Here is a 17,379-nt window from a genome sequence, read left to right on the forward strand (position 1 = left end):
CTAACGGTCGACAGGTATCACTTCTCCGACTAAAAGAGAGCGAAAAGCTTATCGCTTTCAAGTCGAAGGCGGGAGATGAGCGTCTTCCAGAGAAAGGGCGGGTTGTATAATCTCACTCCTCCATTAGTTGATACTTCAAGGAGGTTAAATTCACTTATTTCACACAATTCTTCTGGTCATGTCTTTTTCTCTTTACTTTTACTTTATATATATCTACAATGATGCTCAAGCATCATATTTTAGGTACGTATCGATTTTCATTCATACTTTTTTGTACTTTTGTATTTCTACTTTGGTCGGAGGTCTTCTGGAAGCAGTTACTCTATTTTCGAATATAAGGAGAGACGACTTTTTCTAACAATGGGTAGAGAAACGTGTTTCACTTATTGTTAGTGGAAAAACGATTTCTCTTTGTATTCTAGAGGAATAATTGTTTACATTTTACGTCTCTCATACATCATACATAGTTTTATGGGATTAAGTATTGTATATTTTTAGGAGATTAAGTATTGTTGTTGTATTTGTTCATTTCACTGTTTAAACATCATTCCATCTAATATGATCCATAAGTCCGTAACTATGAGTCCATAACACAATAAGATCAACCCTTGTAAGATACGGACTGGATTAACATAAGGCCCAGCAAATATCACCAATATTCTTAACGGGTGACCCGAATTCATATCCGGTTGGATCCGAGTACATATTCTATTTTGTACTACTCTGCGGTAGATCACCATTTCAATATTCTCTGAAATTATCAGAATTCACAATCCCCAATTTTCATCTGTAAGCCATCACAATCACTAATCTATCTATCATACATACATCATTACTCATCTAATTTTTAGTACTTTTTATTATCTGAATTGAATTGAATTTAATTTAATCATATTATTATTATTTTTTTTGCAGGATTTAATTATGGGCTGCACAGTAAGGGAAAAAGACATCCGTACAAATCGGAGACCTCGTCCTTTGAAATCAGATCATGTAAATGATTCAATTGATAAATCAGGTTTTAATTTTCAATTAGGTTTTAATGATGCATCTCAAATCCCTAACCCTAATTTTGAAGATAGTGGTGGTTGGGGTTACTGTACTGAAGAACAATTAGAACAAATACTATTAAAAAATTTGGAGTTCTTATATAATGAAGCTATTGTGAAGCTTGTTGCATTAGGTTATGATGATGATGTTGCTTTAAATGCTATATTAAGAAATGGACATTGTTATGGTGGTATGGATGTTTTGACTAATATTTTGCATAATTCGTTAACGTTATTAAATAGTCGAAATGAAGATGTTGGAGATGATGATAATGAACAAATGTTTGTTGATTTAAAGCAGTTAGAAGAGTATTCGTTAGCTGGTATGGTTTGTTTGTTGCAGCAAATTAAGCCTCATTTGACTAAAGGTGATGCTATGTGGTGTTTGTTAATGAGTGATTTGCATGTGGGCCGTGCTAGCGTGATGGAATTACCTAATAGTAACAGGGATGGTAACAATAATAGTGATTCGAGTGGTACAATTGTGGATAATGTTGAAAAGTTGAGTAATGATTCGGTTGGTGTAACACCTGCTTTGTGCAGGTTTCATGGTGGTTGGGGATTCGGGAACGGTGGGACCGGGATGTTGAAGTTTCCGGTTAATAGGTTTTTGTCTTATGCTGCTTCTGAAATGAGTTTGCAAAGGGATATTGAGTGTCCTAAAAGGTTTAATTTAAGTCCTTCAATGAAAATGCTTTTGAAACAAAATGTGGCTATGTTTGCTGCAGGGTACAAAGCAAACACAATACATGTATCTAATGGGAATTTGTCAAACGGGCATGTTTCTAATGCGGTTGTTGAGAAAGTTGAGAGTGTGAAGAATCAAGAAGTGGTTAATATGATGTTGAGTAAGTTTCGTGATATGAATCTGGAAGGAGAAACAGAATTTGTAGCCGAGGATCAAAAGGATGAGATGATATTAAGTTTAATGAATCAAATTAAAGATCTTGAAAAACAAGTTAAGGAAAGGAAAGATTGGGCTCATCAAAAAGCAATGCAAGCAGCACGAAAACTGAGTCACGATCTTACCGAGTTGAAAACGTTAAGAATGGAAAGAGAGGAAACACAACAATTGAAAAACGGGAAGTCGAATGTTGAAGATCCGACATTGAAACGGCTTTCGGAGATGGAAACTGCTTTGAGGAAAGCGAGTGGTCAAGTTGACCGTGCGAATGCAGCTGTTAGACGTTTAGAAAATGAGAATGCTGAAATTAGGGCTGAAATGGAAGCTTCAAAGTTAAGTGCATCGGAATCGATTAATACGTGTTTGGAAGTTGCAAGGAGAGAAAAAAAGTATTTGAAGAGGTTATTGGCTTGGGAAAAACAGAGAGTTAAGTTGCAGGAGGATATTGCAGGTGAGAAACGAAGGATTGTTGAGTTGCAAGAAGAGATGGTGCAAGTTGAAGCTGCTAAAAAGTTGGCTGAGGTATGGTTTTTGTTTTACTTGCTTATTGTTTTGTATATGTTATTTGATGTAGTAATTGGTTTAGTTTTAGAAGACACAATTAAGAAAAAATGAAAACTTTGTGAACTGTTTGAAAGACACTGAGGTTCACACACTTTGAAAAGATCATTTACCATTGCAGTAAATGTTAAAAGACTAAGGAGGTGTTTGTTTTGCAGTCTGCATATCTTATTATGTCTTATGTCTGCGTGCGCATATGTTTTTACTACAGACTGTTTGTTTTTCTGAAGACATAAGATAAAATAATGTCTTTTTCTGTTAAATTCGTAGACTTAGAAATGTGCTTCTAAGTGCTGTGCTGCAGACAGGATTAAGTTATTTTGCAGACATGAAAACAAACAGTCTTCAGTAGTCAGTAGTCACCTTTAGGTCACATCTTCTTTACAGACATGGTCTGCAGATCTTCAGACAAAAACATGTTAAAAAACAAACAGCACCTAAGCTATGTATGAACGTGGTCCCTTGAAGTATATATGATGATTCCAAAGATACTTACCTTAGTACAAGTATATATTGGAATACATATATGATGTCTACTTGCATGATACTAGTATGAGATAACCAACTTTGAGCTTTTGATGTGATTTGTATATCAGATAGCTAAGCTATTGTAGGTTTTAAATTTACCATTAAATTCTCACTTGGTGTTTTATATAACCAAATTTCAAAAATCATGATTTGAGGTAATTCTATCTCTTATCGGGTTAAAACTGATCCCAGTGGCAAGGGACATGGCTAACTTTTGACCAGTTAACTTTTTTGGCTGATGTGTTAATGTGGGGCTTATAAGTTAGGTCATCACAGGGTGTTGGGCATACTTAGTTTATCTTATAACCCGTACCCAAAAAACAGAGTATCTTTTTTACATGTTTTTAATCTTATGGACTATTTAAATTGCTTGCTGCTTGAATTTCACTTAACAGACAAAATGGAGGCAAGAACAAAAAGCTAAAGAGCTTGCACTTGCAAATGTCGAAGAAGAAAGACGACTTAAAGAAGCAACAGAAGCAAATAACAAAAGAAAGCAAGAAGCTTTACGTTCCAAAATTGAGCTTGACTTCCAACGTCACAAAGATGACCTTCAAAGACTCGAACAAGAACTTTCACGTCTCAAAACGTCTACTAATAATTTAGATAATAACCAGTCAACTAATCGGTCAACATCACAGGTTCCCAATGGTGGGTCCCTCCCAACTATTGCAAGGCTACTTAATGAACTAGATGATCTTGATGAAACAGAAGGTGGGGTCGATCGTGAATGCATAATTTGCTTGAAATATGAAGTTTCTGTTGTGTTCTTGCCTTGTGCACATCAAGTTATTTGTGCTAGTTGCAATGATGAGTATGGAACCGGGACCCGGGGACGGGCTACATGTCCAGTTTGCCGTGTGGTTATCGAACAGAGGATTCGTGTTTTTGGCGCGAGCTCGTAAGTTACAAAATTATATAATGGCAGATACATTAAAGATGGACTTATATTATACAGAATGGTTTGTTATTGTGTTGTGTCTTTGAGTGTTTTGTTTGATCAAGCTGTGGTTAAAGCAGCAGTGTTGCTGAATTTGTGAATGTGTATAAATAAGCTGCAAAGTATGTTTGGGAAACCGGCTTGTCCTTTTACTTGGTACAATGAATCGCCGTTTCTAGTGTGCTTTTTCGTTCAAGTAAAAATTAATGTGATTGGGTTGGTCAGGTAATGGGTCAAAATGGGTCGGGCCGGGTCGGGTTGACATGGTCACATGGACGATGAGATCTGTTAGACATTCTCATGTTTCATACAACTTAGATCCTCTAAATATAGTTTGACAAAACTCATTTGAATATTACCAACTGAATAAAACAACACCATAATCAAATTTTATTAACCACAATTTATCACACTCCACTCTTTAACAAACAACTCACAGAGAGACATACATACTCCTCAATTATTCAATAACATAACTTTGAAATGAAAACTAAAATTAAAGCATATAATATCAAGCATATGTAACAAGGCCAGTGTGATATTTAACAGCGCGTTCTACTTTACTTGAGAATTAAACCAGTTCCATTAAGTTTTTCATCAATTAATTTGTCTATCTTTTCTTTCATCTCATTTGTAAAGTAGGTTCTCCAATCTCCATCTTCGGCCTTTCTAAAATAATGTTTGTTTTCCAACCCGCCGACTCTAATACTTCCCGTTTTATTCACTTCTAAGTTGCTCATATTCTCAAAACTACATAACGTTGTAATTTTTTCAATAACGCCCGCTTTCTCTTCTTCTGCCGAAAAAGGGTAACCCATGAACTCTGCAAGCTTCTTCGCATTGCTTGTTGGATCCTTTTTCAGATCTTCGTATTTCAAAAAAAGAATTCTGTCTGGCCTTTCAAGACTTGCTTTCCAGTACCCTATAATATGATCCCAATAAGGTCCATACCCCGAAATGCCTTGACAGAACTCTTCAAACGCTTCCTCAAAAGGCGCATCTTCACAGGTTAAGTTCAACGCTTTCCTAAGGAAATGATAATGTGAAACTATGACGTCTTTGATGTTGCGATACACGTAAACTATCTTGCAGTTTGACGCAATAACTGATTCGGGCAATGAAGGGTAAGGAAGGTGTGTGGCCACAAGTGGTAGGCTCGAGTTTTTGTGATTTTCCTCAATTATGTCAAGTTCCCTTTCTAGGATCGGAACGCATTCATGAACATTTTTGGTGAGCAAAGGAGTGGTGGAAACATCAAACTTTTGTCGTGTTACGATGGCGAAAGCCAAGGACTTGACCCAAGTTGTGCCGGTTTTGGGGGAACTACATAGAAATATACCCGTCGGCTCGGCTTTGAAGGTTTGTTGAGCTAGATGTTCGCCCACAACTAACTGTTGGCTCGTCCAGTAGTTTTGATACTTGTAAAAGGTTATCTTTCCTTTGGACCAACTACAAGTGTGCTGAGGAAGTGTTTTCAACATCTCTTCCATTATGGTTGGATAGAATGATATAACAAGTTAATTTTGGTTTTTGTAGTGAGGATTGTGAATTCAGTGACTAAACTAAGTCTATATTTAAAGATATATGGGTGCAGATACTATGCTTAACGTTTACTGTATTTAAATTATTAGATGAGATACTTACATTATTTGATCAAAAGATATGGATCATTGGTAGGTATTTTAATTATTAGATGAGATACATACATTATTTGATCAAAAGATATGAATCATTGGTAGATAGTCGCACGTTAACATCTAATAATATATAATACTCCGTACTATTTTTTGTAATTAGAAAAATAATACATGCTTTACTACTCTATCTAGTTGCATCTTCCTAAAAAAAATATTTTATCAAACTTTTGTTATTTGCTTAATATTAAATTTGGATCCAGTCAAACTAGTAGGCTCACGAGGAACCTGGGGATTATAATGCACCAACAATACTTGTAAAAGACTAGCTTGCCTTTGGACCAGCTACAAGTGTGTTGAGGAAGTGTTTTCAACATCTCCTCCATTAATAACGGATGGATTAGCAAGTTTTGTTAATTTTAGTGAGGATTAATTGTGAATTCAGTGACTAAACGATCCCAAATTTAAAGATATATGGGTTAGGTATATCGTGCTTTGCGTTTCTTATATTTTACTCGTATTAATTTACTAAATATTGGTGCTTGGTAGGTAGTAGCAGATGGTATGTAGCATCTCCATTAATACGGAGTAACATTTTAATCAAACTTTGATGTCAGCTTAATATTAAATTCGGATCTAGTCAAATTAGGATGTGTGGCGTGTGAGTTACTTTGTATATTATAGTTACGGATGAGATTAGTTAAAACCTTAAAAAATTGAGACACAAAGTCGCGTATTACACCAATAGCTCATATTACCACTGGATATATACTAGATCCGCCATTGATTATACCAACGTATGTGTATTATTTAGTGTGACATAATTAATAGAGCACCATATGATTTGCACGCGTGAAAAACCAATTCGAGATGAAAAAGACGCTTAAATTAACATAAAATTAGCATTATGAGCCATTTTCTGAATTCACGTTCAGCGTTCTCCGTAAAGAAACAACATAATAAATTACAAGATATGCGGGTCAGCGTATTACGCAAGCCTGAAGGCTGCCTTTTATGCTTAAGCCCTAAAATATTACTTTGTACTAAAAAAATTTTTTTATAATAATTAATCCTTGTTTTGTTAGTCTAGTGGTAATGGCACATACCACTTTGTAGAGGTTAGGAGTTCAATTCTCTGGGCTGACAACATTGCAAACAAAGATATCCTTTTGATCTTGAATTCCACCCAAGGTCGCTTTTCACACATCGCGTTTTTACTGGCTATGCCCTTGGATTGGTCGGGGTTTCCTCCAGGGCAGCAATTGGGCGCGGGTTATGCAATTGCGGGAGATGATTTCGTGAGTGATTAAGTCCTCCTCTTTGATCTCAAACTGTTGTTAAAAAAAAAGATTTATAATAATTAAACCCAAACTTTTAACAAACCAATAAACCCAAGAGGGACTTGATTAAGCTGGTTCAATTTGATTAAGCTAGCTCAGTTTGATTAAGCTCAGTTTGAACTTTGAAGGAATCGGTTCTCATCTGAACATATGGAAGAAAACCTTGCACATGATCCAAGATGTGCTTTCTGATGCCGCTCAGAAGCATTAACTCAATGATATGGACACAAAAACTCTACGAAAGAAGTTGAATGAAGAACCACATGGAATCAGCTGCACATATAAGTTCTGAAAAGGATTATATCAACTTGTAGTACGAATTACACTTCTCATAACATGATGTATGGTCGTCGTAAGATGAGTTAAGGTACATGAAATTAGAAGTAGACTAAAAGATCTTGCCAAGCAGAAAAATAATCCGGGTCTAGATATCAATGTGAAAGCTGACATTAGAAAAAATAGAACAAATGAACTTAGTTTGATTAATTTTTACTCATCCTCTAATTAAAGAAGGACCATTATCGCATTTAATTACCTAAAAATTACCATCAATCCACACTTGTTAACCATAAAGTAATTCAAATAGACACTACAGAGAGACTTACATAGCCCACAATCATTCAAAAACATAAGTTTGAAAGGAAAACTAAAATAAAGCATGTAATATCAGACAAACATATGTAACGCGAATGGTGTGATCTTTAATAGCTCTCTTTCACTTGAGAACTAAACCGGTTCCGTTAAGTTTTTCATCCATCACTTTATCTATCTTTTCTTTCATCTCATTTGTGAAGTAATTTTTCCAATCTCCATCTTCAGCCTTTCTAAAATAAAGCTTGTTTTCCAACCCACCAACTTGAATACTTCCTGTTTTATTCACTTCTAAGTTGCTCATATTCTCAAAACTACATAACGTTGTTATTTTTTCAATAATTTCCGCTTTCTCTTCTTCTGCCAAAAAGGGTAACCCATGAACTCTGCAAGCCTCTTCGCATTGCTTGTAGGATCCTTTTTCAGATCTTCGTATTTCAATAGAAGAATTCTGTCCGGCCTTTCGAGACTTGCTTTCCAGTACCCTAAAACTGTGTGAACTTTTTAAAACACTATTGAAAGACACAGGGTTGTACACACTTTGGGTGTCTTTTTTGCACCAGCTTCTTGGAGCTTATGGAAGCTTATAGGAGCTTGAGTTTATGATATTAATAAACTTCGTTTGATAGACATAAAAAATAGAGCTTATGAAAATTATAAGATATTAAAAAATAATCTCCTTATAGTAGCTTATGAAAAAAAGTTGAGCTTGTGAATTGAAAAATAAGCTCCAGCTAGTTTGCCGACCACTTGCAAAAAATAATAAGCTCCATCTAACAGTTTAAAAAATAAGCTCCAGCTGCGGCTCTAGCCCATAAGTTCCAGCTCCATCTATAAGCTCAAGCTCAAGCTCCAGCTAGTTTCATCCAAACACACCATTTTGAAAAGATCATATACCATTGCAGTAAATGTTAAAGACTGAGCTTTCATGTATTAACGTGGTCCTTTGAAGTGTATTAGATGACTCAAGGTCAAAGATACTTACCAAGTATATATTGGAATACATATATGATGTCTAATTGCATGATATGAGATAACCAACTTTGAGCTTTTGATGTGATTTGTATATCAGATAGCTAAGCTATTGTAGGTTTTAAATTTACCATTAAATTCTCACTTGGTGTTTTATATAACCAAATTCCAAAAATCATGATTTGAGGTAATTCTATCTCTTATCTGGTCAAAACTGATCCCAGTGGCAAGGGACATGGCTAAATTTTGACCAGTTGACTTTTTGCTGATGTGTTAATGTGGCCCTTATAAGTTAGGTCATCACAGGGTGTTGGGCATACTTAGTTTATCTTATAACCCGTACCCAAAAAAACAGAGAATCTTTTTTTACATGTTTTTAATCTTATGGACTATTCAAATTGCTTGCTGCTTGAATTACACTTAACAGACAAAATGGAGGCAAGAGCAAAAAGCTAAAGAGCTTGCACTTGCAAATGTCGAAGAAGAAAGGCGACTCAAAGAAGCAACAGAGGCAAATAACAAAAGAAAGCAAGAAGCTTTACGTTCCAAAATCGAGCTCGATTTCCAACGTCATAAAGATGACCTTCAAAGACTCGAACAAGAACTTTCACGTCTCAAAACGTCTACTAATAATTTAGATAATAACCAGTCAACTAATCGGTCAACATCACAGGTTCCAAATGGTGGGTCCCTCCCAACTATTGCAAGGCTACTTAATGAACTAGATGATCTTGATGAAACAGAAGGTGGGGTCGATCGCGAATGCATAATTTGCTTGAAAGATGAAGTTTCTGTTGTGTTCTTGCCTTGTGCACATCAAGTTATTTGTGCTAGTTGCAATGATGAGTATGGAACCGGGACCCGGGGGCGGGCTACATGTCCAGTTTGCAGTGTGGTTATCGAACAGAGGATTCATGTTTTTGGCGCGAGCTCGTAAGTTACAAAATTATATAATGGCAGATACATTAAAGATGGACTTATATTATACAGAATGGTTTGTTATTGTGTTGTGTCTTTGAGTGTTTTGTTTGATCAAGCTGTGGTTAAAGCAGCAGTGTTGCTGAATGTGTGAATGTCTATAAATAAGCTGCAAAGCATGTTTGGGAAACCGGCTTGTCCTTTTACTTGGTACAATGAATCGCCGTTTCTAGTGTGCTTTTTCGTTCAAGTAAAAATTAATGTGATTGGGTTGGTCAGGTAATGGGTCAAAATGGGTCGGGCCGGGTCGGGTTGACATGGTCACATGGACGATGAGATCTGTTAGACATTCTCATGTTTCATACAACTTAGATCCTCTAAATATAGTTTGACAAAACTCATTTGAATATTACCAACTGAATAAAACAACACCATAATCAAATTTTATTAACCACAATTTATCACACTCCACTCTTTAACAAACAACTCACAGAGAGACATACATACTCCTCAATTATTCAATAACATAACTTTGAAATGAAAACTAAAATTAAAGCATATAATATCAAGCATATGTAACAAGGCCAGTGTGATATTTAACAGCGCGTTCTACTTTACTTGAGAATTAAACCAGTTCCATTAAGTTTTTCATCAATTAATTTGTCTATCTTTTCTTTCATCTCATTTGTAAAGTAGGTTCTCCAATCTCCATCTTCGGCCTTTCTAAAATAATGTTTGTTTTCCAACCCGCCGACTCTAATACTTCCCGTTTTATTCACTTCTAAGTTGCTCATATTCTCAAAACTACATAACGTTGTAATTTTTTCAATAACGCCCGCTTTCTCTTCTTCTGCCGAAAAAGGGTAACCCATGAACTCTGCAAGCTTCTTCGCATTGCTTGTTGGATCCTTTTTCAGATCTTCGTATTTCAAAAAAAGAATTCTGTCTGGCCTTTCAAGACTTGCTTTCCAGTACCCTATAATATGATCCCAATAAGGTCCATACCCCGAAATGCCTTGACAGAACTCTTCAAACGCTTCCTCAAAAGGCGCATCTTCACAGGTTAAGTTCAACGCTTTCCTAAGGAAATGATAATGTGAAACTATGACGTCTTTGATGTTGCGATACACGTAAACTATCTTGCAGTTTGACGCAATAACTGATTCGGGCAATGAAGGGTAAGGAAGGTGTGTGGCCACAAGTGGTAGGCTCGAGTTTTTGTGATTTTCCTCAATTATGTCAAGTTCCCTTTCTAGGATCGGAACGCATTCATGAACATTTTTGGTGAGCAAAGGAGTGGTGGAAACATCAAACTTTTGTCGTGTTACGATGGCGAAAGCCAAGGACTTGACCCAAGTTGTGCCGGTTTTGGGGGAACTACATAGAAATATACCCGTCGGCTCGGCTTTGAAGGTTTGTTGAGCTAGATGTTCGCCCACAACTAACTGTTGGCTCGTCCAGTAGTTTTGATACTTGTAAAAGGTTATCTTTCCTTTGGACCAACTACAAGTGTGCTGAGGAAGTGTTTTCAACATCTCTTCCATTATGGTTGGATAGAATGATATAACAAGTTAATTTTGGTTTTTGTAGTGAGGATTGTGAATTCAGTGACTAAACTAAGTCTATATTTAAAGATATATGGGTGCAGATACTATGCTTAACGTTTACTGTATTTAAATTATTAGATGAGATACTTACATTATTTGATCAAAAGATATGGATCATTGGTAGGTATTTTAATTATTAGATGAGATACATACATTATTTGATCAAAAGATATGAATCATTGGTAGATAGTCGCACGTTAACATCTAATAATATATAATACTCCGTACTATTTTTTGTAATTAGAAAAATAATACATGCTTTACTACTCTATCTAGTTGCATCTTCCTAAAAAAAATATTTTATCAAACTTTTGTTATTTGCTTAATATTAAATTTGGATCCAGTCAAACTAGTAGGCTCACGAGGAACCTGGGGATTATAATGCACCAACAATACTTGTAAAAGACTAGCTTGCCTTTGGACCAGCTACAAGTGTGTTGAGGAAGTGTTTTCAACATCTCCTCCATTAATAACGGATGGATTAGCAAGTTTTGTTAATTTTAGTGAGGATTAATTGTGAATTCAGTGACTAAACGATCCCAAATTTAAAGATATATGGGTTAGGTATATCGTGCTTTGCGTTTCTTATATTTTACTCGTATTAATTTACTAAATATTGGTGCTTGGTAGGTAGTAGCAGATGGTATGTAGCATCTCCATTAATACGGAGTAACATTTTAATCAAACTTTGATGTCAGCTTAATATTAAATTCGGATCTAGTCAAATTAGGATGTGTGGCGTGTGAGTTACTTTGTATATTATAGTTACGGATGAGATTAGTTAAAACCTTAAAAAATTGCGACACAAAGTCGCGTATTACACCAATAGCTCATATTACCACTGGATATATACTAGATCCGCCGTTGATTATACCAACGTATGTGTATTATTTAGTGTGACATAATTAATAGAGCACCATATGATTTGCACGCGTGAAAAACCAATTCGAGATGAAAAAGACGCTTAAATTAACATAAAATTAGCATTATGAGCCATTTTCTGAATTCACGTTCAGCGTTCTCCGTAAAGAAACAACATAATAAATTACAAGATATGCGGGTCAGCGTATTACGCAAGCCTGAAGGCTGCCTTTTATGCTTAAGCCCTAAAATATTACTTTGTACTAAAAATTTTTTTTTATAATAATTAATCCTTGTTTTGTTAGTCTAGTGGTAATGGCACATACCACTTTGTAGAGGTTAGGAGTTCAATTCTCTGGGCTGACAACATTGCAAACAAAGATATCCTCTTGATCTTGAATTCCACCCAAGGTCGCTTTTCACACATCGCGTTGCGTCGACAGCGGGGATGAGGGTTTTACTGGCTATGCCCTTGGATTGGTCGGGGTTTCCTCCAGGGCAGCAATTGGGCGCGGGTTATGCAATTGCGGGAGATGATTTCGTGAGTGATTAAGTCCTCCTCTTTGATCTCAAACTGTTGTTAAAAAAAAAGATTTATAATAATTAAACCCAAACTTTTAACAAACCAATAAACCCAAGAGGGACTTGATTAAGCTGGTTCAATTTGATTAAGCTAGCTCAGTTTGATTAAGCTCAGTTTGAACTTTGAAGGAATCGGTTCTCATCTGAACATATGGAAGAAAACCTTGCACATGATCCAAGATGTGCTTTCTGATGCCGCTCAGAAGCATTAACTCAATGATATGGACACAAAAACTCTACAAAAGAAGTTGAATGATAATGATACCGCAGCCCGCATGCGCATGTAACATACACACGGGCATGCGCTATGGTGCGTATGCGGGGTGCTCTCATGCGTCATGCGGCATGCGGATCCGTATCTGGTCCCTTTACGGCGGTTGCTTAGCTAACAAGCAAATATCTTTTCCATAATTATATCCGTGATTCGGGGGAGATGGTTATGGAAACGATTATCACTATCCTATGACGGTTCTAGAATTAGGGTTTGCCTATAAATACAAACCCTAATCGTCGTTAGCAACATACCACGTTACGTAACCATCTTCTACCACACATCCTACGTAACTTACATCCTCTATCATCTTCTAAAGGTTAACAGGTTAGTTCTTTATTAACTGGTACCTACAACCTTGCTTGGGGCCTTCTGATCGACGGACGTCATCGAAGGTGGACTTAATCACTTGGCCACCCCGCCGACATCATCATGTCGGCCAGGGTTATTCACGGTAGCCGGACCGGAGAGCCACGTTCTAAGATCCTTAAACCCCTCCTTTACGTTGAGCAAGCATGTTAAGACCCCTCGGTTAAAATATGCATGATCAAGTGGTGCTTTCATTGAGAGTCGAATTAATTCAAAACTGTTTAATTGTTCTTTCTTTTTAGGTTTTGAATTATGATTCGCTATTTACAGAATTTTTTGAATTTTTTCTTTTTAACAGTATCATGACTTCCGAGGAATCATCGGAGCATACTCAAACAGCAATTCAACACGCGCCGTCTGGTAGTCAGCAAACGCCAGTTTTGACTACGGAGGCGGCTGCTCAAGCAGGGTACACAATGTACCCCCCACCTGTATCCGGCGAACCCTTTCAGCGGTTTAAGCCGATATATCCGGATGGGGTTACACCGCCAAGAGCAAACTCACCAGTCACAACCACGCGGTTGGATTTTTCATCGGTGGATCCAAGGGTTATCCCGATAAACGCTGGTGGCGAAACCATGGGACCACATGTAGTTTGCTGCGGCCAGGTACCTATTTACAGTACCACTGTTTCGATACCTCTGCAGACGCAGACTATTCAGCAAAACTCGTCGTTTACACCCCTGCAACCTTGGCAACCACCGCGCCCAGTTTCTCAATTCTTAACCCCTGCGGATGCGCAGGCGTTACTTAACAGCTGGGGATTTGGTGTCATTCCAGACGCAAACTCTCATTGGGCGCCAATAACAGCGCAACAACAAAGCACAGCGCAAACGGTTGGGCTCTTGAGTGTGTATCCTCAGTTTTCGCAGGCATCTGCGCCACAGGTCTCGCTCCCCTTACAACCTGTGTATTCGGCATCTTCAAGTAATCCCTCTTTTCCAACACCGCAGCCGTGGGTATATCCGCAGATGCAGGGTCAACCTTGGCAAAATATTCAGGGGCAGGCTAATCTTGCAGGGCAATTTATGCAGGCCGCACCCCCTGACATGGTTCACTTATTTTCGCAGCCTGACTTCGTTCAGGACATGATGCGGCGTTTCTTTGCGGGTTTAAAAGGGGATCCTGTTAAACCACCTTTCGAGCTACCGACTACTTTTGACAAATTTCCTCCGCACATAACTGCATATCCGTTTCCAGCAGCACCAAAGATACCTGGTACGCTAGGTACTTACAATGGTTTGTCCGATCCGGATGACTTTTTACAGCGCTTTGAGGGTGCAATGCGCACTCAAGGTTGGGTGGATCCGGTTGCGTGCCAAATATTTCCAATGACCTTGCAGGGCATTGCTCGCGAATGGTTCAATAAACTCCCGGCGGGCAGTATTGCCGGATTCATGGATCTGCGAACAAAGTTTTTATTGCAGTATCAGAATCAAAGACCACGCAAGCGCACTCACATTGAATGCCATGATATTACGCAGAAATCCAAGGAATCTTTGGGAGAGTATCTCACAAGGTATACTAATGAATGTTTGCGCATTCCAGATCTCAAGCCAGAACAACAGATATCAGGACTCATACATGGCATCAATTCAGAACGGCACCCAACGCTAGTCAAGCGTTTGCGTCATACGGTGCCAACAACTTATGCTGAGGCGCTTAAAGAATGTCACGATTATATGCGGAGTGGCGAAGATAACGATGTTCCCACAAACAGCTCGCGAAATGAAAAAAAGGATGATGATGACCGCTCACGAGATCAAAACCGCGGAAATAATTCTCGCGGGCGTTACCATAGTGGCGGTCCTATCAGAAGTGAAAAGGGGAGATCTAATGGCAATTATCGAAGCAATAATCAGCGCGGCATCAACAATCAGAACTATGCGCTTCTTAAAAGCTTATCCAAAACGCCCAAAGAAATTTTGGCGACGGAGCCAGTATGCGCGACCTTCGCGGTCCCAACTCCGCTTACAGAATTTGGTAAGCGGGATAAGACAAAGTATTGTGAATTTCACGATGATTACGGGCACGATACGAATAGGTGTAAAAACTTGATGGAACGGGTACTGGAGGCGCTCCGTGCGGGTAAGTTGGATCACCTCAAACCGCCAAAGAAAGATAAAGGGAAAGCCGCAGAAGAGGGGTCAAAAACTAAAACCTTCGCGTGGCAGAAAGTGGATAAGGCCAAAAATGCTGATTTAACCATTAACATGGTTGACGCAGAGAAATTAGGTCAGCGAAGAAAGTATAACGATCATCAGGATTGGGAACTTCTTCCAATCACTTTCCCTCCTGTGATGTCAATTGACAGGGTGAATGAACCTATCATTATCAAGTGCCGCATTCCTTCTTGCGGGGTGCAGGTCAAGCGCATGCATGTCGACACTGGGAGCGGCGTTGACATTATGTACGAGCATTGCTATCAATTTCTTCCCGAACACGTGAAGGCGCAGCTACGTCCGTCTGATATCACGCTGTCTGGTTTTTCCGGAGAAAGCTCATGGCCCGTGGGACGGATAGAGTTATTAATAGAGCTCGAAGATGACAAGAATCCGCAATTAATAAGGAACGAATTAGTTGACTTTTATGTGGTTCGCTCGACTTCGCGATATAATGCGCTACTGGGAAGAAATTTCATACGGCGTTTTAACATCATACCTTCGGTAGTGCACGGTTTGATTAAGTTTCCTACTAAGGGAGGAGTTGCCACAATGGCGTCACATCAAACGATTGAGATATGTGCGTCAGTTGTGCAAATTAACATCCCTAGCGTCAGGGAGCAGATTGCAAGCAGTGCGGTCATTGCTAATCGCTTGCATCCAGATAAGGGTATAAAAATCGGCGCAGGTTTATCAGCTGAAACCAAGGCTAAGTTACATGGTATATTGTCCGCAAACGCAGATGTTTTCGCATGGCGCGAATCAGATATGACAGGTGTCCCGCGGGACATTGCGGAACATAAATTGAATGTTAATCCATCGCTCACACCTGTTAGACAAAAGAAGCGGCATATGGCTTTAGACCGCAGTGATTGGCTATGCGCAGAAGTAGACAACCTTGTCAAAGCAAACATTCTAAGCGAAGTGCGTTATCAAACATGGGTTGCCAATCCGGTGTTGGTGAAAAAGGCTGATGGTAACTGGCGAATGTGCGTTGATTTTAAAGACATTAACAAAGCATGTCCTAAAGACAATTACCCTCTCCCGGAGATAGACTGGAAGGTTGAATCTTTGTCTGGATTCAGATATAAGTGCTTTCTGGACGCATACAAAGGTTATCACCAAATTCTAATGGCTGCGGAAGACGAAGACAAGACTGCTTTTCATACGCCGCAGGGTATTTATTGTTACACAAAGATGCCTTTCGGCTTGAAGAACGCGGGCGCGACCTATCAGCGTGTAATTGACGCAGCATTCAAGCCTCAAATTGGCAGAAATCTTGAAGCGTATGTCGATGACTTGGTAATCAAAAGCAACACCGAAGAAGACATGCTCGCAGACATCCTAGAAACGTTTGCGTCTCTGCGAAGGATCAACATGAAGCTTAATCCGCTTAAATGTAGCTTTGGAGAGGAGGAAGGCAAGTTTCTAGGTCATGTGGTGACAGCGCGGGGTATCAAGGCTAATCCCAAAAAGATTGAAGCTATTGATAATTTACCATCTCCGAAAACAAAGAAAGATGTGCAGAGTCTCACTGGGAAGCTCGCAGCAATCACGCGGTTTTTGTCAAAAGCCGCAGAGCGTCAGCTACCATTCTTTAACACTTTGAAAAACTGTTTGAAGAAAAAGGATTTTGTCTTGACTCAGGAAGCAGAATCAGCCTTTCAGGAGATGAAAAAGGTGCTTGCAGAGTTACCAACACTTACTGCGCCAGTCCCTGGGGAGACGTTAACGCTGTACCTTGCGGCATCAAAGGAAGCAATCAGTTCAGTTCTCATCGCAGACCGCGAAAAGGTAACCTATCAATTTACTTGCATTATTTATTTCGCAGAACTTTAACGCTGAGGTTTTCTCAGACACAAATGCCGGTCTACTTCGTAAGCAAGACGCTGACATCAAGCGAAGTAAACTACTCGCCAATAGAGAAGCTAGTATATGCGCTTGTCCATACAGCGCGGCGTTTGCGCCGATACTTTCAAGCACATCCGATTGTGGTTCTAACTGATCAGCCAATCAAACAGGTTGGTACATGATTACTTTGCGGCAATGACCGGGGTTACCGCATTGACTAACGCAATCATTTTATTTCA

At 38.6% G+C, this 17,379-nt stretch overlaps 3 protein-coding genes across 3 annotated transcripts; 1 reads left to right on the forward strand and 2 right to left on the reverse strand.

Moving 5' to 3' along the window:
• The first annotated feature begins 740 nt into the window (after positions 1-740).
• LOC139857032 (MND1-interacting protein 1-like) lies at positions 741-4,165 on the forward strand. The gene is made up of 3 exons (XM_071845744.1): positions 741-789; positions 916-2,475; positions 3,438-4,165. The coding sequence occupies exons 2-3, from the start codon at positions 925-927 to the stop codon at positions 3,945-3,947; spliced, it is 2,061 nt and encodes a 686-aa protein (XP_071701845.1). The 5' UTR covers positions 741-789; positions 916-924; the 3' UTR covers positions 3,948-4,165.
• A 259-nt stretch (positions 4,166-4,424) lies between these two features.
• LOC139858312 (flavonol sulfotransferase-like) lies at positions 4,425-5,516 on the reverse strand. Its single transcript, XM_071847169.1, has one exon. The coding sequence runs from the start codon at positions 5,470-5,472 to the stop codon at positions 4,543-4,545; it is 930 nt and encodes a 309-aa protein (XP_071703270.1). The 5' UTR covers positions 5,473-5,516; the 3' UTR covers positions 4,425-4,542.
• A 4,433-nt stretch (positions 5,517-9,949) lies between these two features.
• LOC139858326 (flavonol sulfotransferase-like) lies at positions 9,950-11,023 on the reverse strand. The gene has a single exon (XM_071847185.1). The coding sequence runs from the start codon at positions 10,979-10,981 to the stop codon at positions 10,052-10,054; it is 930 nt and encodes a 309-aa protein (XP_071703286.1). The 5' UTR covers positions 10,982-11,023; the 3' UTR covers positions 9,950-10,051.
• Positions 11,024-17,379: the final 6,356 nt, after the last annotated feature.

This window comes from Rutidosis leptorrhynchoides, chromosome 7, assembly GCF_046630445.1.
Source record: "Rutidosis leptorrhynchoides isolate AG116_Rl617_1_P2 chromosome 7, CSIRO_AGI_Rlap_v1, whole genome shotgun sequence".
NCBI classification, from domain to species: Eukaryota; Viridiplantae; Streptophyta; class Magnoliopsida; order Asterales; family Asteraceae; genus Rutidosis; species Rutidosis leptorrhynchoides.

Excerpts from the sequence above, each read along its gene's own strand:
- LOC139857032 (XM_071845744.1), top strand. The coding sequence starts at position 925 with ATGGGCTGCACAGTAAGGGAAAAAGACATCCGTACAAATCGGAGACCT. Across the intron at positions 2,476-3,437 it reads CTGCTAAAAAGTTGGCTGAG|ACAAAATGGAGGCAAGAACA; the intron begins GTATGGTTTTTG and ends TTCACTTAACAG.
- LOC139858312 (XM_071847169.1), bottom strand. The coding sequence starts at position 5,472 with ATGGAAGAGATGTTGAAAACACTTCCTCAGCACACTTGTAGTTGGTCC.
- LOC139858326 (XM_071847185.1), bottom strand. The coding sequence starts at position 10,981 with ATGGAAGAGATGTTGAAAACACTTCCTCAGCACACTTGTAGTTGGTCC.